Source organism: Ceratotherium simum, chromosome 2, assembly GCF_057802395.1.
Source record: "Ceratotherium simum simum isolate JZ-2026a chromosome 2, ASM5780239v1, whole genome shotgun sequence".
Taxonomy (NCBI): Eukaryota; Metazoa; Chordata; class Mammalia; order Perissodactyla; family Rhinocerotidae; genus Ceratotherium; species Ceratotherium simum.
Window position 1 is genome coordinate 4,546,070 of NC_141901.1, and position 26,855 is coordinate 4,572,924.

General features: G+C 45.4%; 1 protein-coding gene across 2 annotated transcripts; it reads left to right on the forward strand.

Moving 5' to 3' along the window:
- The first annotated feature begins 92 nt into the window (after positions 1 to 92).
- Positions 93 to 24,545, forward strand: MPZL1 (myelin protein zero like 1). 2 transcript variants are annotated; one of them, XM_087437567.1, is made up of 5 exons: positions 93 to 309; positions 6,467 to 6,680; positions 7,681 to 7,813; positions 10,282 to 10,384; positions 21,438 to 24,545. In XM_087437567.1, the coding sequence occupies exons 1-5, from the start codon at positions 97 to 99 to the stop codon at positions 21,537 to 21,539; spliced, it is 765 nt and encodes a 254-aa protein (XP_087293693.1). In that variant the 5' UTR covers positions 93 to 96; the 3' UTR covers positions 21,540 to 24,545. The 2 variants fall into 2 exon arrangements, 1 of the variants encoding a protein (XP_087293693.1); XR_015553814.1 differs by lacking the exon at positions 7,681 to 7,813 and having other exon boundaries at positions 150 to 309.
- Positions 24,546 to 26,855: the final 2,310 nt, after the last annotated feature.

The following is a 26,855-nucleotide window of genomic DNA, read 5'->3' on the forward strand; positions in this document are numbered from 1 at the left end:
TATAGTGCACAATGGCAGTGGATTAATGTATATCTCTGGTAACTTTCTTGTATTTTTCTTTGTTGTCTTGTCTGATAAACCTGCACCGTGGTATTCATGTTAAATCCTACCCTGAAGCTCTCTTTTGTTCCTTTCTCTCCAGTGACTGCTGGCGTATCGGCCTTGGAGGTTTACACACCAGAAGAAATCTTCGTGGCAAATGGGACACAAGGGAAGCTGACATGCAAGTTCAAGTCCACTAACACAACCGGCACGTTGACCTCCGTCTCCTGGAGCTTCCAGCCAGAGGGGACCGACACCGCTGTGTCGGTAGGAAAGCCTGACTGCTCTCCGCTAGTCCTGCCTTACAGGGTTCTGACTGCTGCAGTGTAATTAATGGTCCAGGCTTCTGACTGGTCACTTCCAGAAGGACTGAGTGTGTTATCTGTTATAGACTTCATGGCCCTTCTCTTGCTTCAGACTCTCCAGGAAAAAATCAGTTCAGCATCTCTTAAATGCAGCTTATTTCCCTGGCTTTGCATACCACTCTCCTCTCGCCACCCGCCAGTTCCTCCCACCATCAATTCCCGTTTGGAATTTCTCTCTTCTACAGAGCAGCCCCCAACTAATCTTGCTGACTCTCATCACGATTTATCCCGCATCTTTCCAGCTTTCATTTGCCCCATTTTTATTTGTATTTCTTGTAAGTATTCATATATATCTATGTACACACACTCCTTTCTGATTTAATTATAGGGTCCTTGATTTACCTGACAGTCTACCTGCTTCGGCAGTATTCATTGGGAGCTTACTGTGCAGTGGGCATGGAGGGTCTTCAAAAATGTGTAAAACACCGTCTCTGCTCTCCCTCAGGGAGTCACTAGGAGTAAGAATGGCGTGTCGATGACTTTGGAGTGATGTGAGTGCAGAACAGAAATACAGGGCCAGAGGGTTGAGAGGAAGGTTAGTTAGTAACTGGATGAGTGCTCGTTAGCGAATAGGTGCTGATTAAACACGCACTGGCTATCCTGATTCTTGTCTGTGAAACGGAGACAGCAGAACCTCCCAGTAGGGGTGTTTTGAGGATAAAGTGGGATTATGCAAGTTAAACGCTCAGGACAATGTCTACTCCTGAGGTGCTGATACAAACTGCGTTACTGTTGTCCCTCTGCGTGTTGACCACCCTGTAAATACTGGCGCATTGTCGTGAGTACTTGGCAGGGACCGAGTCTGTCATTTTTCTTTAATCTAGATAAATTCTTTTGAATGATGACGAGTTCCGTTTGTTGATCGTCGCCTAGGTGCTGAGTCCGTCACATGCCTGTGTCGCATAATCCCCACACGTTTATGAGGAAGGAGATTGGGGGCAGGTGGGGACTGACCCAGAGTCAAGGTCACACCACACAGGCCAGAATTGTTCAATCCCTGTTTTGTTGAACACCAGTTACTATATTATTTCCCTTATATATTACTTCTCTCTCAGACGGAAAGTTTGTTAATAATATTTACTGTCTGTAGGCTTTAGGGATTATTTAAAGCAATGTTTCTCAATCTTTTTTTTATCATCACTTTCCTAAGGAGCATGTTTTAGACTTTTTTTCCTTATTGCTGCCCGCCTTCCATGGAATTTTAGTACCACAGATGTTACTGTATACCTGTGCCTTACGGATAAAAAGAGGAAGATTTTTTTCCCATCCTCCCCTGCCCCCAGAGCCAATGTTTGCCCCCTTGGGGGAGATCTCACCCCTGCTGAGAAGGTGTGGTGTAGGGTTTCTGTAAGAAGCCCTCTCTGGGTAGCTATGAGGAAATTACCTCATAGCTGCTGCTTATCTGTGAAAATTTGGAAGTGTCTTTTTTTCTGTTTTGCTGTGGGCCCTTGTGTTAAGAATTTACCCTCGCTGCCTTTCCTGAAAAAACAGAGTGACTACCGTCCACTGTCCATAGATCAGGAGTTCCTGAGGGTCTTCTTTGGGAAAACTTGGAGTTTGTGTGGAAGTGACTGTGGCCCCTGGAATGAAAACATCTATATGTTTGGCCTAAGTGGCTTCATTTTCCTATGTGATATTATTGCAGCTGTATGTTTTCTGTTGATATAAGTCTCCATGAGAAAAGCTCTGTTGCGCTGGGTTGGAACATATACCTGATTTCCAGATTCTTGAGTGAACCTGTGTCCCCCAGGATCTGTAAAAAGGGAGGCCCCCCGGGTGTCGTGCCTGAGAAGGAGGGAAGGATGAGGTCAAGTCAGGGATTGTGAATTTAGGTGACTTCCTCACGGGGTCCAGCTGGCTGTGATTCTGTGTAAGACAAAGTGCAGGAGTGAGTGAGAACAGGCATCCCACAGGTGCTGTGGGGAAACGGTGTCAGAGGCATTCTGCTGCTTCACGTGAGCATGGCATCAGTGTAGACCGCGCATCTGTGAGGCAAACCAGCACACATGAGTTACTCAGGAGGGTCCACAGCACTACCTAACCTTGTGAGGACGGCCCACTCGAGTCTTCTGTAAGAGTAGGTGTGAGGCCGGTGTTTAGTCCATAGAAAATGCAGCAGCATCAGGAGGTGCCCAGAGGTAATCACTTTCTCTTAAAGAGTGGTTCCATTTAGGCTCAACACATTCTTGTCGTGTGGGTCGAGGCAGGTGTACATACCTGAAGACTTAATATTAAAAACATGCTGTATTTCGGATTGATGTTTTTAGCTAATCAGTTTATACTTACCCACCAACCCGATTACAGTTAATTCCAGAATGCTGTTATTGCTACAGGATCCTTTAACTCCCAAATGTCGGTACACATTTAATAAGATGAGCAAGCTGCTTTTGACTTTTATAGATTTTCAGGAAAATTCAAGCCTGACATACCACAGATGGCTTTCCAGGTCCGTGGGAGCAGAGTCCACATGTCTAAAATGGAGCTCATCTTTTCCCCCTCTGTTTCCCTTCTCTGCTAGTCCTTTTTGAGTAGTTGTGTTCTTCTAGGGACCTAATTTTAAAATCTTGAGTTTTAGGGGCCAGCATGGTGGCGTAGTGGTTAAGTGCATGTGCTCTACTTTGGCAGCCCGGGGTTTGCAGATTCGGATCCTGGGTGTGGACTATACCCTGCTCATCAAGCCATGCTGTGGCGGCATCCACATGCAAAAAATAGAGGAAGGTTGGCACAAATGTTAGCTCAAGGCTCATCTTCCTCAAGCAAAAAGAGGGACATTGGCAATGGATGTTAGCTCAGGGCCAGTCTTCCTTACCAAAAAAAAACCTTGAGTTTTGTGGGGTTTTTTTGTCCTTCCCTCCTCCGTGTGCTACTTCCCTGCACCCCTCATACCCTCCCTGAGAAATAGGAATGTTTGCCGGCTCTTCCTCCTTCGTTCACCTCTGGCTTTTGTCCGCCCTCCTGCTGTGTGAGAAACACGGTGCCTGGCCTGGGGCAGTAACCCCGCGGCTGCTCCTCCGCCTCTGGTCTTCCATCCTCAGTCGTGCTCCGTCAGGCGCGTGATCTTACCGTAGCTCTTTCACCTCGCCTGTCAGAGACCTCATGGTTTCCCGTGGCTAACAAGGCTTGTCTAGAATGCAGAACTCGTAAAAACTTCAGTTCCAGCCTAGCACTTCAGCCCTGCTTCTGTTCTCTTATGTGATCCCCTTCAGTCTAGTGAAAAATGCTTTCTGCTTTGTTTTCCCACTTCTGAACTCTTGGCGTTTAAGTTGTACCCTGTCTTCACATTCTGACCCCCCGTAAGGCCTCTTTTGACCTTTTTAGCTTTTCTTAAAACTCACTGCCACATTAACTGGGCCACTCCTATGATGTGGAGTCCCTGACTGTGACATTTTTCTCTTCTTCATCTTGAATGTGAGCATTTTCAGGGGAGAGACCTATCTCACATCTTGGAGGTCCCTCGTGGCTGTAGCGCGGTGGCTTGCACTCAATCAATATTGGTCGATAAGGAGATCTGGTCTTTTTTGTGAATTTTCTTACTGTTTCGTTTCCCTGTTTCCTGCCGGTTTGACCAAAGCATTACTCATCGGTTCAGTTCAGCAGACAGACGTAGTTCCTGCGATGTGCTGAGGAGCACAGGGATGAACACAGCGCAGACCCCGCCTCCAAGGGCACCCAGGCTGGTGAGGGAGACCGACTGAGGGAGCAGTGTGCGCGGAGACACAGCGGTGGCAAACGACGTGGTGAGGGTCTGCGTTGCTGGTTCAGAAACCAAGGCAGGGAGTATTTGTGGATGAGGTGGGAAAGGAAGACAGAGACCAGGTGACAGAAGGACTTGCTTGCTAAGAGTTTATGGTCTATTTCCTGGTGAAGAATAGAGAATAGAGTTTTGAGCAGGTGCGATACGATCAGACATGAGAGGCATTAAATAATGGAAATAGCCCAAGCTTTGAAATCAGAGCTGGGTTTGAATTCGTTCTCTAAGACCTGTGACCTTGAGCAGGTCACTAAAGTCCTCTGAGCCTCACTTTCCTCATTGTGGAATATCTGGCAGGTGCATCTCACCTTACACAGTGGTTACGAACATCAGAGCACTGTTTTCCATGGGTGTTTCACATTCTGCACAGCCTGTAAACAGACGCGCTGGCTGCCTTTCTTGTGCAGTGACTAGCCTTGGAAGACAGAGATGGTGTCTCCTCTGGAGCAGAGAACAGGTTTGCTTACTGTCCAGTATGGTAAAGATAATACCTCCCTGTGGGGCAGAGGTCAGACAGGCTCCCTGCTCATTACAAAGGATTTGGGTCCCCTAAGCTTGGGACTCCTCAGCTGTGATGCAAAGCCTCTGCATGCACAGCCTCTGCCTGAGCCCCTCCGTGCTGTCCCTGTGGGATTTGAGGGGGTCCGGGGGTGGTGGGGAAGCAATGGCCCCAGATAAAAACATGCTGCTTGCTGTGTTGTAAAGAATAAGGTCCTTTGTCTCCAAGTCTTCATAGAAGCAAAGACTTCACGGGAGTCTTCTGTCTTCTGCCAGCACCTGCAAACCTGTGGCAGATGAACTTAGCTTGCAGCGAGGATCAAATCTCAGACTCTTCATGGTTCTTAGCATGCATTTAAGTTATATTAAGCACAGGGTATATATTTGATAAGTGGTAATTATTATTATTATTATTATTGTTTTTCAATGATCGTTTAGACATTGTGGAGGATGGATTAGAGGAGGTTGAGGCTGGAGTCAGACAGACCAATTGAGAGGCCACAGTCCAAGATGATGAGGGTATAAAATCAGGTATTATCAGTGGGAACTGAAGAGAGAGAAGAGAGCACTGAGAGAAGGCAAGAGGCAGAATTGACAGGATTGGGCGATTAATTGCATGGGGGGGAAGATAGAGGAATCAAGGATAACGCCAGGATTTCTGGTTTGGGAGACTGGAACGTATCCCTCAGTCAAGATGAGATACACAGGTCGAAGATGAAGTTTACAGGAGAGAGTGACAAACGGGGAGGGCAGGGGCAGCGGGGTGGTACAGTGAGCCAGCAGTGGGGTGAGGAGTCTAGAGCTCAGGAGACACTATGGATGGAGAAAGAAGTTGGGAGTTAAGAAAATATAGATGGTCATTAAATCCTAGGAATGGATGAGCTTGCACAGGGGTTTTCAACGTGCGCAGAGGGTTCCAAAAATGTTCTATTTGAATTGCCAGTGGACCTCAGTGGTTGACAAATGCTGGTTTCTACCCCTAAGCCCACTCTCACCCCATCCGTGAATAAGAACAGAGACATCAAGACTCCAGCAGAGCTGCTTGGATCAAAGCCAAGTGTCAGGATAGATCCCGCCAACTAGGCTTTGCCTTGCCACCAGGGTGCTGGGTTTGACAGTTACTTTGAGAAATGAGTTCCTTTGCTAAAGGCAGGTCTGGGGTGAGTGAGAGCGGAAAGAGGAAGGGGCTAAAGGCTGAACCTTCAAAGACAGGCGAGAACATTTTGGGTTGTCTGGGTTTTGTTCCTCTCACATACCCATGACTTTTCCATAAGAAAGCAATAAGAGGGAGAAACCCATCATCCCGTGATGAAACCCATGATCTGTGCTATGTGGGCTTCTTTTTCTCCACGTGTTGGTGTGTCTTCATGGTGCGCTTTGTGAATTGAGACGGAAACCTTTGGCTTCGCTGGCTCAATCGCGGTGTCGTCACAAGAGCATTGGCTCTGAAGCGTCAGATGGTTGACTTGGATTCTGGATCCACCACCTGTTACCGTTGTGACCTCGGGCAGATGGCTTCTCTGGGTCTCCATTTCCTTAGTTATAAAAACGTGGGTGGTAATCACTTCATCACTGGGAGATTGAGAGGATGAGAGATGATAGACGTGTTTATTTCTTCAACTGAAACAGGATCGAACCCCGATTCCTAAACCTCTGTCCGGCTCAGGCCCCATCGCTTGAGATTTGTAATGAGACGTATTTCTTTCCGTATGAAGTCTTTTTTAAAAGAACTTTTCACAGCATGGCTGTCACAGAGTCTAGAACTTCTGCCTCTGAGAATAGCTCACGTGTTCTTTTTTTCTAATTGCAGTTTTTCCACTACTCCCACGGGCAAGTGTATCCTGGGAATTATCCACCATTTAAGGACAGAATCAGCTGGGCTGGAGACCTGGACAAGAAAGATGCATCAATCAACATAGAAAACATGCAGTTTATACACAACGGCACCTATATCTGTGACGTCAAAAACCCTCCTGACATTGTTGTCCAGCCGGGGCACATTCGGCTCTACGTTGTAGAGAAAGGTACTTCCTCGAGCATTTCTGCAGTAATGACCCAGTGCCCTTTGTCTCGTGTTTAGTCGGAGAACAAGAGTTACGTTTCCAGTGTGTTTGAAAGGAGAGTTTTGCCACACGGTTATGCTCCCTGTTTCCGTGGACCTGTGGCTCTACCAAAGCTGCCTGGGGGGCGGGGAGCTGCTGCTCATTCCAACCAGAGCAGCCGATTTCTCCGTTTATGTACCTGCTGTCTGAAGCCTGTTGATCTCATGTCAGGAGCATTAATTTTTCGATGTTAATTAAAAGTAAGACCAAATTCAGTATGGTTAGAGGAGGCGGGCAGTGGGAAAGAAGGAGACTAATGTGTTTCGATATTCTCCAGGAGAAAGTTTTAACTTTTGCACAAACAGTACAGCTATTTCTTCCCTTTTGTGAGAATAAGCAGGAAATGCAGGTTCTGGTGTCTCATTTTGAGACAAAGTCTGCTTTGTTGGAGGGTAGATTGAGGTAAATTCACATCCCCAGTTTTTCTTTGATTTTAGAGCATCGAGAGGGATTGTGTGTGTAGAAATGCTTAGTTCTGTAGTTCATTCTTTTTTTTTTTTTTTTTAAATCCATAGCACAGGCCACTGGAACTCTAATTTTATTTGTTTTTTTATTTTTCCCCCAAAGCCCCAGTAGATAGTTGTGTGTCATAGTTGCACATCCTTCTAGTTGCTGTATGTGGGACGCGGCCTCAGCATGGCCGGAGAAGCAGTTGTCGGTCTTGGCGCCTGGGATCCGACCCCGGCCCGCCTGCAGCAGAGCCGCGCACCCAACCACTAAGCCACGGGGCCGGCCCTGTAGTTCATTCTTTATCAGCTAATATTTGTATGTCATCACTTAGATACCAGGATCTCATAATTTGGATAATAAAAGAGGGTGTCATAACTACTAAAGGAAGACACTTGCTTATTCATTTAGTAGAAGTCCATTTCTTCTCTCTGTTAGCAATGTACCTTAACACTATTTCGTTCTTTCTCTCCAGAGATCTTGCCCGTGTTTCCGGTTTGGGTGGTGGTGGGGATAGTTACTGCCGTGGTCCTAGGCCTCACTCTGCTCATCAGCATGATTCTGGCCGTCCTCTATAGAAGGAAAAACTCCAAGCGGGATTACACTGGGTAAGAAACACTGCTTTTAGGGAAGGGTTGGAGGACAGGAATCAGGGTTTATAAAAACGTCTGCATTTTTATGGAGAAAGAATTGTGAAGAATTAGCTACTGTTTGCTTTAGTGCCAGAATCGGGCCGTCTCCTTTGGAGGAGTTCTGACATCGGCAAGCAGAGATCAGTGGCTGCCATTAAATGTGGACTGTGACACTCATCCCTGTTGTACAGTTTCTTTCTCGGGTTTGGTGACATGAACTGCTCAGCAGTCTGCCGTGTGTGTCAGTACCGTCCACTCTGCAATTAGTATTATTAAGCCAGAGCCATCACTTACTCAATTCAAGAGGTTAATTTTCATCTCTTGGCAATAATCTCATAAGGCTCTTATTTCCAGTTGGGCAAATACCAAACTCTACTCAAGAAGAGTTGTGCTAGTAAACAACCCCACCCGATGCAAGGATGCAGGGCTTTTCCTTTCTGTAGTTTTGTGATCCATATTATTGCTTTGACCCTTCTCGAATGCATGGCTGGCCTCAACCAAGCTGGGGTAATAAGAGTTAAACACCAAAATATACCGGCAATACCGAAAAGTAGAATTCCTTTTGTTTATGGCTTCTCAGAGAGCACACACTTGAGCCTGGGTGTGTGTCTAATGGAAAGACCTTCTCTTCCCCACTCCAGCTGGAGAGCTGACCACGTAAGCTCTGTAGAACTCGTGTGGTAAGACAGAGTGAAGGCTGGGCGCAGGCGAGGTAGCACGAGCTGTGGCCCGGAGTGCACGGCTCACCTGCCCATCCCGAAGGGCTGTGAGCTGGGAGGATTGCATGCCCGGGACGCCCTTGCTGGGGGGCGGTGGGAACCTCTCTCTTTGGGATCTGCTGCTCTAGTGTTTAGGAGCGCTGTGTTTTAACGAGTTCAAACTCACATATTACTTGCTTGGAATGCTTCTGTTCTGCTGACTGTATCTACCCCCTTGCATGGTGAGTGTTTCATGATGAAATATAACTGGAGTGTTGGTTTTCAACGTGAGACTAATCCAGGGTGGTGACATGCCAGTCTCTGTAGTTCTTGCTTTGGGGTTAGTAAAGGGGCAAAAAAGCCTGCCTTCCAATCCTGCATGGCATCGTGAATGCTGCTGTTCTTCTTACTTTGGTTTTTCCCTCCCTGCCTTTTCTACCTTGGTGTGCCGGGATCAGATCCTGCTTATCTTCCACTTCTTAAGGAAAGCTGACATAGACGACACATTGGGACTGTAACAGGGCTGGGTCTCCTCCTCCACTCCCACTAGACACATGGTAACTAATCACATCGCCCGTTGCTGTTAATATTCATGTGTATGTATTCAGCCCGTCTCCCTTGTTGACAACTAACCAGCTAGCTCTGAGCTAACCCAACAGCTGTTGTGGTTTGTCCACAAATATGTCATGTGTCTGTAATTAGAAACATGTCGAGCATACCATCCCAATGAAATTGGGTTGTCAAGTTACCTAGAGGTTGTATGATCATCTGACCATATATGTTCTTCATGTAAAATGCCTTTGTGTGTGTCTATATTTTAGTTTTCCTTCTTCATACGTGAATGATATTACTGGTGATTGAGACCCTCTTTGTGTTAGAATATTCAGACCATTTTGGTTTGGGGCATATAGCCTCCCATTTCAGAGAAGACACAGTTTGCAGAATGCATGTTATGATTTGGTCTTAGTAACAACATTTTAAACGTGATCCTCTCCAAACTCCTAAGATTTTTTTCAAAAATACGTTATAAAAGATTTAAGCTCTGCTGATGACCCATTTCATTAGGGAATCCTGGCATTCACGTTCCCGGTTTATTTATGAGATAGGGCTTGTTGTTGAAGACCCCTGTGCCCCTGAAAACATTCAGCCTGTGTGATGTGGCTTCCACAGTTTCTTACCATTCCTGACTTCCTGGGTTTTCTTTGGTTTGGTTGTGGTATTGGTGGGGAAATAAAATATGGAGAGCCAGGGAGTGGAAAGAATGAGACGAGCCAAGCTTGTGAGTCTGGATGTGTCTGTAATTTTTGAAATACGTTCAGAAGAATGTTGCTTTTGATAATTACAAAAGCAAATTGCCATTAAGAAGGTATGACTTGCTCCTTTAAACCTTTATCCCAAAGGAGGTTTGATGGCAGGGGAAAAAGGCAAAGGAGCAAAAGGATAGATGTATTATTGTAGCCGGAGTCCCCCTCAGCAGACACCGTTGCTGTAAACTGGGGCAAAGAGCTTACCCCACACTGGTTTCTGTACCTCCCCCGGAGCAGGTTCATGGACTTGGAAGAACGTGTCAGGGATAAAAAGTAGTTTCAAGATATGTGAGCGTTTTGATACCCGTTGTTCTGTTGTTTTGTTTTTACACGTCTACTGCTTCATCTTGTCATCACTTGCATTTCTATATTTTTATAGAAAAAATTTTAATTTTTTTTTTTTTTTTTACATTTGCTCTCCCACTTGCCAACTCATCAGCTGCAGCACATCAGAGAGTGTGTCTCCAGTTAAGCAGGCTCCACGGATGTCCCCCTTCGACACAGAGGGTCTAGTAAAGAGCCTGCCTTCTGGATCTCACCAGGTAACGGCTGATTGCAGTTCTGGCCACAGTACCGTGCTCTACAGTTTGGTGCTCTGTCACTCTCCCGGGTGCAGGAAGGAATACTGAACCATGAGACAGAAAGAGAGTGAGACAGACAGACAGAAACAGACAGAGCAAGAAGGGAGAGGGGAATTAAGAGCTGGTTTAGGAGGACTACAGGTGAATATATGGAGAAGAATCTGACCTGAGGAAAGATTTCCACCAAACTACCGCTAACAGATTGTTAACTAATAATGTGGCTCCTCGGGCCCAAGTGGAATTAGGAAATGGCTGTGTCAGGTGTAAAAGATTCTTCCTTAGTTGTGCAAGGAAATAAATCTAGTGAACTAGAATCTGTATTGAGGTGCTCTATAAGACAAGGAATTAGCAGGAAAAAGTTGATATTCTTGGTATTGAAAATAAAAGAGAAAAATTATGTTGTATGAATTTTTTAGAAGAAATGGAAAGTAAGCATTTATCTGAATAATTAGTAGGCTTGATGAATGAGAAAAGGCTTTGGTTTCTAGTTTTTGTAGAAAAGACAAATCACTTTTATTTGGAACTTAGCACAGAATGTAGCATTGTGGGTAAGATTGTGTTTGGGCTATGCTATTGTAACTATGATTGTGGCATGGCAGAAATTCCATTCTTCTGGGGTAGGAAGCATTATCAGGAATTTGGGTAGCTATAGCTTTGTCCTGAGGAGGTGTTTAAGGGTGGGTGGGGGGTGGATTTAAGAGGAAGTAAAGAAAATAATAACAGTGTTTTGTAGAAGAAGTACCCATAGTCTAATTCCACAGTTGTTAAATGTGGTGGGGAAACTGAGGCACTGTGATGTTAAATTACTAAAAGCACGTAGGCAGTTAGTGACAGAAGTGGGGTTAGAACTCCCATTTCTGGAGAGCACATGATCTATCACAGCATCAGTCTTGTTACTTATTCCTGGTCTGTCTGTCTGTCTCTCTCGGATCACATGGTATACCTGAGGTGCCTCGTGTTAGCTGATGTGCGCTGTGAATGGGAATAGGGTTGTGAACAAAGGCCTGAGAGTTGCAGACAAGCCTAACAGCTAAGGAAGCCTTGGAAACTGTTTCTTCTACCTTTGAAGTGCTATGGGAGTTGCTCACCTGTTGAAAACAAACTAGAAAAGTAAAAAAGAAACCATGGCTTTTGGACATTGCAAAACAGGTTGGGCAGCACTGTGGTCCTTGGGAGAAAGGAAACAAATAAGGTGAGCCCTGTGATTGTCCCAGCTTACTGCCTCGAGGCGTTTCCAGACTGTGGTGCGGGAGGGGCAACAGAAAGAGAGCTCAGTTGTCTCGTGAATTGAGGAGGCAGAAGTCGGAGTTTGGCGAGGCCAAGGTGGCTAGGATTTATGAGACAGAGTCACAGAGAAGAAGAAACTGCACAGAGAGAGAAAGCTTCAGAGATCGGGAGTGGGGTCCCTTGAGCCTTTGCTGAGTGCGGATTTGTGCATGCGTGGGAGCAACTTCCTGTGATGGAGAAAGAACCACCTGTAAAGCGGCAGGTTGCACAGTGCCTGGAGCCCACACAGGGCTGGGGATAGTGTGAGTTCCTAAAGGCCAGAGTGGAGAGACCTCATAATATGCGGGGTATTGGTGGGAGTCCCCAGAAATGTCACGCCTCAGTAGTAGGGCTGTTAGCACCTGAGTATGGATACCGTGGACCCTCCATAGAAAAGCATAAAGGAAGCCTTTAAAGAAGCAGACTAATCTGAAAGTATTTTAGCTGCGTGCCAGAGCAAAGTCCAGCACTCTTTACAAGAATACAACAAAATTTAGTACTCGACAATTAAAATTTACAATATCTGGCACCAATAAAAAATTACAATGCATACAAAGAAGCAGGAAAATAAAACACATAACCAGGCAAAAATCAACCAATAGAAACAAAGCCAGAAATGACAGAGATGATGGAATTCATAGACAAGGACCTTAAAATAAGTATTATAAATCTTATAAGTAAACTTAAAGATGTTAGGAAAGCTTGACATAATGAGGAGAGAAATAGAAGTATAAAAAAGACCAAAATGGGACTTTTAGAACTGAAAAAAATATTAGATGGCATATACAATAGATTAGACACTACAGAAGAAAAGATCAGTAAACATGAAGGCATAGCAATGAAAATCATCCAAAATGAAGCATGAAGAGAAAGATTGGGGAAAATGTACAGAGCTGTAGTAGTAAGCCAGTGGACAATATCAAGCAATCTGATTGGAATCTGAGAAGGAAAAGAGAGATGGGAGTGAGAAAAAAATTTAAAGAAATAATAGCTAAACACTTTTGCATTCTTCTAGCCATTTCTTCTGGTGTTTATCTTCATATTTCTAAACAACTTTATTGTATTGCTACTTCTAGATTTTTCAGTTTTAGATATTATCTGTTAGCTCCATGTTATGGAATATGAGAATTTAGTTCTCTTTTCCCCCCAGCCCTTCTTCTCACCATACACGTACATACACATATATACACACATGCCTCATCCCAGTATTGTTATCTCACTGTAGTTAGGTGGTTATTTTTCAGTGCTACATGTATTTATTTTTTTCACCATTGTACCACAGACATTTGCTTTCTTGTACAATATTTTTTGTTTTTCATGGAGCTAATATTATAGTGGAATGTATCCTTCATAACTTCTTTTTTTTTTTTTTTTTAAAGATTTTATTTATTTTATTTTTTCCCCCCAAAGCCCCAGTAGATAGTTGTATGTCATAGCTTCACATCCTTCTAGTTGCTGTATGTGGGACTCGGCCTCAGGATGGACGGAGAAGTGGTGCCTCGATGCGCACCCGGGATCCGAACCCGGGCCACCAGCATTGCAGCGCGCGCACTTAACCACCAAGCCACAGGGCCGGCCCTCCTTCATAACTTCTTGAGAAAAGATGCACAGGAAATAAAAGTTTTGAGACTTTGCAGGCTAGGTGGATTAATAACTTCCAAAGCTGTCTACATCCTAATCCCTGGAACCTGTGGAATATGTAACCTTACCTGTCAAAAGGGACTTTGCAGCCTTAATGTTAAGATTAAGGATCTTGAGATGGGGAGATTTTCCTGGATTATCTGTGTGGGCCCAATGTAACCTTAAAGGTCCTTGTAAGAGGAAGGCAGGAGGGTCAGAGTCAGAGAGAGATTTGAAGATAGAGGAAGGGGTCATGAGCCAAGGAATGCAGGCAGCTTCCATAAGCTGGAAAAGACAAGCGGATTCTCCCTGGAGCCCCCAGAAGGAATGCAGCCCTGCTGATACCTTGATTTTAGCCCAGTGAGCCCCATTTCAGACTTCTGACCTTCAAACTGTAGGATAATACATTTGTTTTTAGCATGTCTAAAATTGTTTTTATTCTCCTCCCTCAAGATTGATTGATAATCTGGTTGGGTAGGTTTCCAGGTTGGAAATCATTTTTCTTCAGCATTTTGAGGCATTGCTGATTTTTCTAGCTTGCCATGCTAAGAAGCTAAGAAGTTGATAGTGTTCTGATTCCTGCTCCTGCGTGTGGGGCCAGTTTTCTTCCCTTTCTCTTAGAATCTGTTTTATCCCTTGTGTTCTCAAATTTCATATCCCTCGTGTTCTGAAATGTGGGTCTTTTTTATTCATTGTGCTGGCTGTTCAATGGGCTCTTTCAGTCTAAAAACCGTGTCCTTCAGTTTTAGGATATTTTCTTCCATTATTCTTTGGAAATTTTCCTCCTTCTATTGTCTGTTCTCTCTTTTGGAAATTCCTGTTAGGAACTGACCATCTCCTAGATCAATACTTTAGTTTTCTTTTTTTTCTATTTTGCAGTTTTTGTTCTGCTTTTTAGAAAATTTCTGCAATTTTATCTTCCAACTTTTATTGACTATTTTATTTCTGCTATCTTTTTTTTTTTAATTTTCAAGAGCTATGTCTTTTTCTCTGATTATAATATAATGTACTTGTTTTCATGGATGCATTGTCGTATTTCTGTGAGCATATTTTTTCTTCTGTTTTGTATGACATTTTTATGTTTTCTTCTATTACTTGATTTTGCTCTGTTCCTTTTGAATTCCCTTTTTTCTCTTATAATTTGTCTTTCATGCTAGAATCTTTCCTCAAATGCCCAATGCTCCTTGGTTATCCATTCATATTTACGGCACTCTCATCTGATCAGAGGCTCTTTGTGCACAGATAGAACTTACTGGATCGTGGGTGTCACAGATTGTACACAGTGCCGGCTGGCTTTCACGGGGGGCCTCTAAGTGTCAGTTGCTGAGGGTCTTTTCTCTTGGTTTAGTCGATTTCTCCAGAGAGAAATCCTCTGATTTCCTGCTTGGGAGTTGAGCAGAGGCAGGAGAGAGGGGGGCTCACTGTCAGTAAGGACGTGCCCACCCCGTTTGCAGCGTCACCACCTCACCCTAGTGTGCGTGAGTCAGAGACTGGCTCGTCTCTCCTGTGAGTAAGCCCCAGGGTTCGGCCCAGGCCTGACTCGGCATTTTCTAGACGTTGGTGAGAAGTAATTCAGCTGTTGTGTCCATCCATATCGTCACTTTCAGCATTTGCGATGTAACACCAGAGTGGTGTTACAATTGAGGGTAAAACTGGAGAGTTCCTCACGGGAGAGCCCTGGGTTCCTTCCTCTGTGCTCAGTGCAGGCCCCTGAAGGCCTCTTTTCTCCCCAACATGCTGCAAATCAGGGTTTCTGTTCAGGTGACATGTACCTGGAGTACCCTCTATCTCACTCCGTTATTTTTCATCAAGTCGTGCTGTGTCTCTTATTTTACAGTTATAATTGTTGTTAAAACTATTTTCTGCCTTACCTGTTTCTGGAACTTATAAACGCTTTGCCAGTTAACACAAGACTTGAGTGGACTGTGTGATCTCCTAGCAGATTTGTCTTTCAATTTCTGTTTTGTTTAGGTTTACATTTTGTGGTCGTGCCGACTTACAACAGGAGCTGCTCTCCTAGGGTTAAAACATTTGCTCCAGACACTCCACAAGGTTCCCAAGCTCCGTAGAGCATTAGCAGTGATCCCAGTGGATGCTTCTGTGCCATCACATGCTACCTTCAGCCTATGAGTTGGAATAACTCTCTTTCAGAGCTCCAGACTATTTTATGGGAGTTGTCCTCCCCGGAGTCCTTACAATGTACTGTATCTTCAGTTTGTTCCAAGTGAGGCGGAGGTTTTCACTGTTTAGGAAGAATTTCCTTGACCTGATATGTTCATCTTATTAGGGAATTGATGAGATCAAATACCCTTCAAAGGTGAGCACAACCAAGCACAGCAGTTCTTTTACCATCTGATCGCTGCATTGTATGTTCTCGGGGTCACGTCCACACGCATTTGCGTGCTCACCACACATGCAGTGCAGGCTGGACGTGGGAAGTGCAGGGATGGGGAACACCCAGTTCCTGCCCTCAAGAACCCCAGAGTCTCCTGGGTTGTTCAGATCATTTTTAGGCTTTTCCATGATAGGGAGAAATTTTTTTTAATATCCTGAGAAACACTTTTTTTTTTTAATAATCTAACGAACGACCTTGAGGATATCTTCATATTTAGATGAACTCCAAGGTAATGTTTTAAGGATTAGTGATGTGTTACAAACTAGTATTGACTCTGGGGTCCAGCTAATGGTGTTAACTTGGGGAGAATTATTTAACCTCAACATCTGCTCCCTCATCTTTGAAATGATGGCTTGGGGCAAGTTGACCTCTAAACTCCTTCTCATCTTTCCATTTCTAATTATAAGAGTCCGTGGTACACTGTGCCTTATAAGGACAGGTTTAGGCAGTTGCTGTCCACATATTAGCAGTCAAATCTGTGAAATGCGGACGTGGTAGGAATATGTGCAGACTCTCCCTTGGCGCTTTCTTCCAAGGGTTCTGTCATACATATTCCTTCATCAGCAGAGCCTCCCATTTCCTGCCTGCAGGCATCATCTGAGAATCTAATAGCATTAGTCATAACTATTTGGAGGAATAGATAACTCCACATTATTTTATCAGAAGAGAGAGAGAAGACTAGCGCTCTAAGAAGGAAGTTGACACAAGGGAAACGTAATGCCCAGGCAGGTCGTTAAGTTTGCTGTATTACTCGTCTGTCTGTGGTCACTATTTTTGTTATAATTGGAAGACTTAATAACAGAAGACTTGACTAAAAGTGACTTTAACAATAAGAGGTTTATTAAGTCACAAGAGGTCCCAAGCAGGGTACTTCTATGTTCATTAGTTCCGTGGCCCAGCAGTGTCATTAAAGACACAAGTTCTTTCCATCTTAGTCTTTCATCCTTTGCATGTTGTCTTTGTTCTCAGGCTCCTTCTCTCAGCCTCCAGATGGCTGTCATGGTTTCAGGCAGCACGGGAAAAGGGGCAACTCGGAGAACCGCTGAATCTCCTCCACGCAGTTCTTGTTAGGGAGGAGAACCTTTACCAGAAGCGCCCCAGCAAACTCCTCCTAGTCCCCACTGGCCAGAGTGGGTCACATGCTGGTGCCTCTTCCAGTCTCTGCAGGGGACAGGAGTTGTATGGCTTCACCCCTGGGGGCGGGGGAGGGTGAGGTCATTTCCTGAGCAGAGGGGCGGTGAACACCAGAGCCAGAGTATAGTTCTTCCAGCAAAGCGGAGTGGGGGGTTGGGTGGGGAAGGGTGTTAGGTGGGCACTGCCTAGAGTTTGGAGTATTCTGGCATTAGGGAAAATATAAGTAAAATCTTTCTTTGTAAAGCCTAGTTTTGACTGACATTGGTTTAAAATAATTTTTGGGTATATGCTTTATGAACAGTTGGTTTTCTAGATCCTTTTCTGGAAATGTTAATGCTGTGTATGCAAACGGCAGGTGTGTTTTAGAGAACAGTGATTGAGTGGAATGGCTATGTATTTGTCAGCGATAGTACGTAGAAGTGGCGATGTTTCGAGAAGACATATGTGGTGTGCATTGTCTCAGTTAGTCCTCACAACAGCCCTAGGGGAAGTTCTTTTATCGTCCCTATTTTACGCCTGAAGAAACTGAGGCCAGTTAGGTTGAGTCACTCGCTCGAGGGCAGCAGTTAGAGGCAGAGCTGGTGTCAGACCCAGATCTGTCTGGCTCTAAAGCGTGTGCTGATTCCATCCTGCCCGTCTAATTCTTGTCAGCTCCCTTCTGATCATCAGTATGAGTCTCATCTCAAAGGGAGTCAGAACACATGGCCGCGTTTCACATCTGTATTTGGCTTTAAAAACCGGTGAAATAAATACTGAGAAAGGTGTTTTGTGAACAGTCAGTGAGGCCATGGTGAGAGCAGCTGTTCTTTCTTAGAGATCCCCGTGCTGGGGGGTCAGGAGGGACTCCTCTGAGGCCCGAAGGACCAGCTACAGACACTGTGGAAAGTACTTCAGGACAGACCGGAACAGCTGCTGAGTCATTAGTATGTGTTTACAGGTAGTGCTGCTCCTGGTTCTTCCATAACCCTCCCATCCCGGACCCTCTCCCCACGCCTTCACCAGTACGTTTTTATATTGGAATAAGTTTCATTCAAGTAGAATTCAGGGACATTTTTATCTCTAATTGGAACTAAAAGAATAGACCTAGGTCAAGCAATTAGTTTCCTGAAACATTTTCAGTAGTTATGGACTATTTGTGTAGTAAATAGTTGGGAAAAAAATATATCCAGAGCAATTTTTCACTTGACTATTGTAATTCTTTGTGGCAAAACCAAAAACAAAAAGCAGAAGGTAGGGAGGGTGGGTGCCAATATGTACGGTAGAAACAGCTAGGTTAATGTAGGTGGTGGTGGTGGTGGTGTTTTCATTGTTGCATACCCAAAAGTGAATGTCTTAGCAACGGCGGGTTCATTTCCAAGTTGATCTTGGTTCACTGGATCCTCCTGAAGTTCTGACTGGTCTCGTTGGCCCTCAAAGTCAGGGTCCTGAGGCATGTTCCACAGAGGCCCAGGGTACCTTCAGCTTCCAAATATTCCCCAGGACCAGACTTCAGAGAGCTCTCTAGATTGAGCTAGACCCGTCAGCAGATCCTAGATCTCAGCTCACACCCCAGAATTCCTCTGGATCTGTTACTTCATCCATCCCTCCATCCAGACCTACAGCCTGCCGAGAACTGCTCTAGGCGGTTCATTAACACAATCTCTGACTTGATGACCTTATTACACTCTACGGGGGAAAGAGAGTGAGGACAGCGGATAGTGGAAAGCAATTTGAAGAAAGCCAAATCTATCAACAGGAAGGAATTCCTTTTATTCTTCAGTTGTCCCAATTGCTTTCAACAAATTGTTGTGTTCTCTTGCCATCAAAAACAATACTGTCTCACATGAAAGACCTTGCTGGCATTTTAACATTTACTGACTGATTCAGAGATTATTCTGTGTTCTTTTTTCTTCTTTGCTTTCTCTGTTGTCTTTCTTTTCCACTCACATTGTGTATCAGTTATCTTTGCTGTGTAACAAACCACTTCAAAACATAGTGGCTTAAAACAACCTCCATTTATTTGGCTCCCGGTTCTGTGGGTTAGTTGGGTGGATCTTCTGGTCTGGGACAGTTCAGCTGATCTCTGCTGGCTCACTTGTGCATCTGCAGTTGGCTGGACAGTCTGCAGTGGTCTCACTCATAGTCTTATCAATTGGCAGGCTGTTGGCCAGAGAGACAGAAGGCAACTGAGCTGTGTGTCTCTCACCAGCCGGCAGTTAGCTTGGGCTTCTTCACATGGTGGTGGTGGCTGTATGAGTCCCAAGATCAGGAAGAGAGTGGGAACTGTGAGGCCTAATGAGGTCTAGGTTTGGAACTTGTACAGCGTGACATCTGCCACATTCTCTTGGTCAAAGCAAGGCACAAGACCGGCCCAGATTCAAGGGGTGGAGAAGTGGGCTCTTACTCTTGGTGGGAAGAGCTACAGCATTCTATTGCAAGGGAAAGAGTTTGTAGCCGTTTTTACAATCCGTCACATGGTATAAACTCCTTCCCCCGTGAATACACCCCAAAACTCCTAGTGAGTCTCCAGGAATTATGATATGAGGTTTCGTTATCTAGGAAGTTATGTAATTTAATTTCAGAATCTGTCCTGTTCTTGGAAGTGACTGTTACCAGGGATCAATGAACTTACTAGAGAACACTTGGTTTTCATTCTGTTCCTAGTAGTAGAAAATAAGTGTTTTTATTAACTTCTTTTTGTTTTCCTTTCAAGTTCGCATTTAACTTGCAGCTTTCTGAGATGAATATAGAGGGTCTGTTTGATCCAGTATTAACAACGTGGTCTGTTATATTCCGCAGGATGGACTTACAGACCAAAGACACACCCATTGAGTCTGACTGCTTGATTCACTTGATCAGTTACCTCAGTGTGTTTTAAAGTATATTTGCAGGGCCGGCCCCGTGGCTTAGTGGTTAAGTGCGCGCGCTCCGCTGCTGGCGGCCCGGGTTCGGATCCTGGGCACGCACCATCGCACCGCTTCTCCGGCCAGGCTGAGGCTGCGTCCCACATACAGCAACTAGAAGGATGTGCAGCTATGACACACAACTATCTACTGGGGCCTTGGGGGGAAAATAAATAAATAAAATCTTTAAAAAAAAAATAAATAAAATAAAGTATATTTGCAGAACAAGATGTTCATGACAATAATGACTAATGCGTATTGAGTGCTGTCAGACACTGCTTCGGTTATGTGTAGATACCATCTCATTTAATTCGCACAACAACTCTAAGAGGGGTAATACTTTATTAATGCCATTTTAGAAACGCAGAGACTGATGCTTAGGGGTTTACAGCCATGCCTGAGGCCATGTGGCTGGTGCTCACCAGTGCCGCCACCTCAAGAAGAAATTCTCGTGAATTCAGACAGCGGATCTGCCACAGAGCAGGTGGGTCCAGCCCTCGGGGTGACTTCTACCCCCACTCCAGCTGCACCGTTGTGGAGCCTCACAGCTGGGTTTGTCCTGGGAAGTCGGGGTGCCCGAACGCACCAGGAGCCCGGTTACACACTAATGGATGTGGGTTGTGGGGGCTCCTAGATGGGAGTAAGATGTTTATTGTAAACCACATGCTTTGGCTACTGAGTTTGTGATTTCAAAGTTGAAAGCTTAAGCACAATATTAGGCTTCCCAAGGAGAGTGTCCCTGGATTGCGAGACAAGTCGGCTTTGGGTTGTGTTCAACTTTTCTTTTGAAACCTCGGTGGTTATGTTGTTGTTGTTGACAGTTTTAGAATCTCTAGGTTGGAAGGGACTGTAAAGGGCATGAAGTGCAACCTCCTGCGTGATGTCTGAGCCCCCAGCCTCTGCTCAGACCTCCTCTCCCAGGAGTCAGAGGCCTCGCTCTGCACCAGGCAGCCCAACCTCCCCTTGCTCTCCTGGGGGGACCCTGACAGCACTCTTCCTGCCTGCTGAGGCTAAGAAATGATCTCTCCTACTTTAGTCCATCGAGGGTTTTTCTTTATATCTCTACAGATTGTGGCTTTTTGTTTTTTCTTTTGAATTTCATTCTGAAACAGGAAAAGCAGTTATCTGATCTTAGATATCAAAGCAGCAGTATTTTTATTGGTTATGATAGGATCAGACTAAAAGAATTATAAGTAGGTATGTGGAAAAATATTTGAAATGTTTTAAAGTGCCTATTTATATAAAATGACTGGTTCAAATTGATTGTATCTTTGGGCAGCACTGAGTATGTTGGTTTCTTACATGTATCATTCTGAAGCTTATGATTTCAGTGGGTCTCAGGTTGGTACAAGTGCCCATCTTAGCCCTTAAGACTCTGATCCCAATTACAAGGATTGAGGAATTCTATGACAGATATTAAGAGTAACTCCTGAGAAGGAATATTATATTGTTATGGAAATTTCCAAACATATACAGAAGTAGAGAGAACAAGGTAACACATCCCCATGTACCAGCTTTAACAATTATCAACATATACCCACCTTGTTTTAAAGTCATTCCTGGACGTATTGTTCCTAAGAAGTCTTCCTGAAGACATTCAAAAGAGGGAACTCTCTGCTCTGGAACCCTAACATTATCTCTTTAATTATTGCTTCCACACCTGCACCTAACGGGACCACAGCTTTTCCAAACCTCTAATTCTGCTTCTCTTCTCCAGGGCCCAGTCATATACGCGCAGTTAGACCACTCTGGCGGACATCACAGTGACAAGATTAACAAGTCCGAGTCTGTGGTGTATGCGGACATCCGGAAGAATTAAGAGAAGACCCAGATCATATCCTAAGCAAGAAACAAATCCAAACTGGACTCTTGTGCAGAAAATGTGGCCCAGTCACGTGTGGCCTTGGAACCCTGGGCAAGGACAGCACATGTTTATTCATAGAGGGGGAAAAAGATGTGTATAAAGGATATGGATAAATATTCTATTTAATCTTCCCGACGTGAGGAGCCAGTGTTGCATGATGAAAAGATGGTGTGATTCCACGTATATATAAATTGTCTTGCTGTTTTTGTACTTTTGTTCAGGGTCATTTACAGCTGGGAAAACTCAGAAACATTCCTATCACCATCATTTAGATGTGGTTTGCCTTAATGGAGACAGTAGCAGATCTTTTAGTATTCCTATAGACATGGCCTTTTTGTGGAAGGGCTTAACCAGTCTTAGCATTTATTGTAGCTGGAAAATGGAAGTACTGTGCCGGAAGCACATCCAGGCTGGCCTGTAAGCCAGTGTCAGCACCGCCTATTCGGTTCTAGTTTTTGGAAAACATCTGTTAGCTATGCCACTTGAAGACAGTTTGAGAAGTCTTTGTTGATGTTTTTCTCTCTAAAATACAGGGCGGTTTTTTGCTTTATATGTTGTGTGAACTTACTTTAATATTACACCCTTAATCATATCAGTTTGTGGATTCATCGTAGTGAGATTTTGTTGTTAGTGCCGTCGAGTGGATCCCGACGCCCTGCCTGGGCTTTCTGCACCATGGCAAGATTGGCACAGGAGAAACGCCAGAGGTCACTTCTTTCTCGGTGCTTTCAGATCAAGACCACATATGTAGTTGAAGTAGAACACCCCGGCCGTGCCTGAGGAGTACTGTACCATTTGGAGAGAACAGGTATCAGCTATACCCTTTGCCGAAGTCCTTCCTGCTTGCTGTAAGAGCCTCAGCCAGGTGGCGGAGAGGAGTTTCATTTCCTTCCAAGCTGGCAGAAGTGGGATCTCTAGACAGCCAGCCTGCAGGACCCCAGGGCTCTCTCTAGAGAATCTTCTTTATAAAGCAGCAGTCGTGCTTCCAGAGGCAGCCTCAGGCATGCTTCCATCAGAGCTTCATGGTGCCTCCACGACCTCTGAGGTTGAAGAGGGTCTGGATTTGTTAAGTTAGCAAGTAGGGCTAGTGCTTCTACTTTGGGAATCTCCTCTCTGTTCCTGTTTTTATTGTTGTTGTTTTCCACTTTTCCCTCCCATTATGTGGAATTGATAAACAATGAGATAAGGAAAAATCTAGACAATTGGATATCCTTTACAATAACTCATTGTCTCCCCTTGCCTTCCCCCCACCCCATCTCAAACCTATGAGTTTTTATTTTTTACTGGGAATGAATAGCATGGTGAAGATCATTAAACACTTATTTATATTGTCATTCCCCCATTTTCTGGATTATTTTTTTTAAAAGGATTTTTTTCCCTTTGAAATGGTCTGAAAGCCCCCAGTTACAGGAAGAATGCTGACGAGACGGTCACAGAACGTGTTGGGTGAGCGGGAGTGCGTAAGGGTAGTGCTGGTTGGTGTTTCTCCCGTTTAGTTTGGGGGCCATTGTGAGCTGCTTCCTTTTCCTTCTCCTCCTCTGTCGTCTTGGTGAGGGACTTTGAAGGCTGAGTGCTAAGAGAATTCAGAAAGGGACTCAAGCAGGATTTAGATTTAAAGGTGTGCGTGAGGTGGTAAAATAGAGAAAGGGCCTATGGGCTTCAAAACTAGCTCTGCACGCGTGTGGTCTTTTCTTCCCCGAGGAGCTGCTGGCTGTTGCTCCCATAACGCTCCAGCTTACAGCCCGCTTAGAGGTAAGACAGGGCGCGGGTTTTGTAGTCACACGCACACCGTCTTCTGAAGCTGGGCAGCGTCTGGTCTGTGTTCCGTGTGGGGTGGGGGAACGTGCCAGCTCGGCGTGTCTCACTCTCCCCACGCTCGCAGCCCCACACGAGTGCGGACGCAGAGTGCTTGCCCCCAGACATTTCCGCGAAGTGCCCCACTTTACCTTGCACCCGAAAACTTTTCTGCATCTATGTTGAAAACTACAGGAGCCTTTGGAAGGCCTCTTTTATGTCTTAGGGAGGGAGGGGGGATGTTGGGATTGTCACCATTCTTCAAACTGATGCCAAGATGAGGATACTCTTGTGAGCGTCTGCCACTGCGAGAATTGTACCAAGACCGCTTTTAAGGTAGAAAAGACACAAACTGTCGAGTGAGCAAGTGTGTACATTTATATGTGTAATGTTTCCTTACAGTCGTTTTTTACCGAGAAAAGGGGCATTTTCCTTTTTCTCCTTTCTCAACAGGTCCTATGAATAAACTATACATTCCGGATACCTCCTGATAGCAAGAGTCCTAATTCCTCCCTCGGGGTGAGGACCGAGGACCCTATGTTTGTGAAGCTGCCCCCTGGAGCTGCAGCCCAGCCCTCCCTCTAATGACACCTCTAGGCGCCCCCCTTCCCCATGCCGCCTCCTTCCTGCGCGACCGCATGGTCTCCGCACCCAACCAGACAGCTCAGACTCCGTCCCACTGGGCATTCTGGAGGAGAATCGCCCCCTCCTCACCACCCTCCTCCCCGGGCAAGGGCAGTCAGCTTCCAGCGACCCGTCCAGGGTCTGTGACAGGCTCATCTAAAGGAGCTGCTCACACTGGGGTCAAGCGCCTCAAGGTCGGGGCTGCTTCCTAACCTCTACACGCCGCCTCCTGTGGATCTTTCGGCCCTTTCCCGTGTCCCAGCATTCCCGTCCCAGACCACAGGTGACAACAGTGGGGTTGCTTCCAAATGGCAGAGCTGCCCTTTCTGTGTCTTATTATTGCAACCTCTTAAAATTACACGTGGTTTTCGTAAGGGAGCACCTAAAAGGGATTACTTAGAGGTTAAAATTCCAAATCATGTGTAGTTTTTCAATGGAAATGTATCCAGCCAAGGAAAAACCATCAAGTTCATTACTATTTTTTGTTTTTTTCACTCGTTGTACTTTCGTGAATATTTTAATACATCTTTTTCAATTACTGAATTGTGTTGTGTGCTCAATTTTAATCAAGTAGAAAAGGAGATAAAAGCCTTTTCATTCGTCCACTGCAGCCACACCGGCCTCTTGTTCTTCAGAAACACTGAGCATGGGGCTGGCCTCCTGGCGTAGCAGCTAAGTGCACGCTCCGCTGCTGGCGGCCTGGGTTCAGATCTAGGGCGTGCACCCGATGCACCGCTTGTCAGGCCATGCTGTGGCGGCGTCCCATATAAAGTGGAGGAAGATGGGCACAGATGTTAGCCCAGGGCCAGTCTTCCTCAGCAAAAACAAGAATATTGGCATGGATGTTAGCTCAGGGCTGATCTTCCTCACACACAAATAAGAAACAGTGAGCACGTGCTGCGTCAGGCCTCTGCTCCGCCTTCTCTCTGCCCAGACATGCCTTCTGCACGTATCTGTGCGGTTTGCTCCCTCACTTCCTCTAAGTCTCTGTTCAGAAGTCACTTTGTCAGAGAGACCGTCTGCAATATACCAAGGAGCAACGTCACCCCCACCCCTGGCAGCCCCTAACCCCCTTAATCCTGCTCTGTTTTCTCCCGCTCTCAAACTCTGTGCGTGTCTCTTTTCCCCACGGGAACATAGGCTCCCAGAGGCCAGGACTCTGCTGTTGTGGTCACTGCTCCGTCCTTGGTGCGAAGAACAGTACCTGGCTCTTAGCAGGTGCTCAGCACATGATGACTGGATGATGATGGATGGCTTTATCCGCTCCACAAACCTGTGTTGAGAACCGTCGTGTGCCAGGCACTGTGAGCACAGGGAACCGAATGAACAAGACAGAGCTCCACAAGGAGCCTGCCGTGGCGTGGGGGTGACCGAAGGTGACATAATAGTAATAAGTAATAGCTGCTAAATACTCGTGTGTGCCAGGCACTGCGCATTTCTTACTCTCTATAGGACTACGAGTTAGCCCATGTTTAGAAGATGATGTCAGGCTTAGGGGTGTATGACTTGCCCAAGGTCACTCAGCTAATGAGGCCCAGAGAGGCGGGGCTGGGGCTGGCGCTGTTTGATCCAAAGCCTGTCCTGAACCACTGCACCCTGTGGCCTCTCTCACCACACAGAGCCTAACCTCGTCCTTACTCAGATAAACGTGCTGGGTGCCTGAACTGCAGTTTTCTCCCTGTGCCTGAGGAGCTGGGTGGGGGTGAAGTGAAGGGTGTGGGTGTGAAGGTGGGAGACACGCAGATGCCCAGGGGCCTTCACCGCAGTTTGGAAGACAATATGGTGACAATCTGTTGAGAGCTGTGTCACAAATAACGTCTTACTAATATAGCATTGAATTGTCCAGAGATTTATTAATGTTATGAGTTACCGTGGATTAATGACGAGCTCCTGGCCTGCATAACTTGATGCTTCCTCGAGTGGGAGAGAAAGAGTTAGAGCTGCAGGGTCGCCTGGGGGAGTGACTCTCACAGGAACCGCATCCATCACGTGTGATGTGGCAGAAAGAACAGAGACACCCAGCGCACACGGGCAGCAATCCTGGAATCTACGGGTTCTCTCGTCTCTGCGGTTCCTCCCAATTTAGAACTAAGTGTTGGGGAGTTTCCTCCTGCTGGGGCCCTGGTTTCCAAGCTGCACAGGGAACGTGCCAATCAAACACATACTCGTTGTTTCTGAGGGCGCCTTCAGCCCCAAGTGAGCTGGACTCAAAGTACTTAAGAGGAAACCTCGGATACTCTCTGACCCCCTTACAGCCACAGGCTCCCTTCTGACCCCTCTGGGGGATTCCAGTGCTAACTGGCTTTAGGAACCAGTGGCTTTCAATCCTCCCAACTGGCTGCAGAAGTTGAGGGAGCATTCGCAGAGGAGGAGAGAGGCATTTGTAGTGCTGGTAGAGCCGGTGTTAGGAACCGACCAACTGCTTTTATGGGAGGTTCCACACTCACACATTTTTCCTGTATATTCAAGATTTTTCATTATGAAGAATTTCAAACACGCAAAAGAAGAGAGAAGAGTAAAATCAACCTCCACATACCCATCCTCAATAATGACTGCTCCATCTCTTTTTTCTTTTTCCTCTTTTCTGAATTATTTTAAAACAAATCTCAAAATCACATCAGTTCACCCCTACATTCTTTGGTGTGCATCTTTAAAAAATATGGGCATTTTCTTACATAACCATAATGTCCTGTCACATTTAATGGAAACATTTTAAAACACCTATTTAAACAAATAATTCCTTGATTTCGTCCAATACCCAGTTCATACTCAAATTTCTCCTGGTCTCAAAAGTGGCATTTTACAGATAATTTCTTCAAATCAGGATCCAAACATGGTTCCAGTAAAGATGTC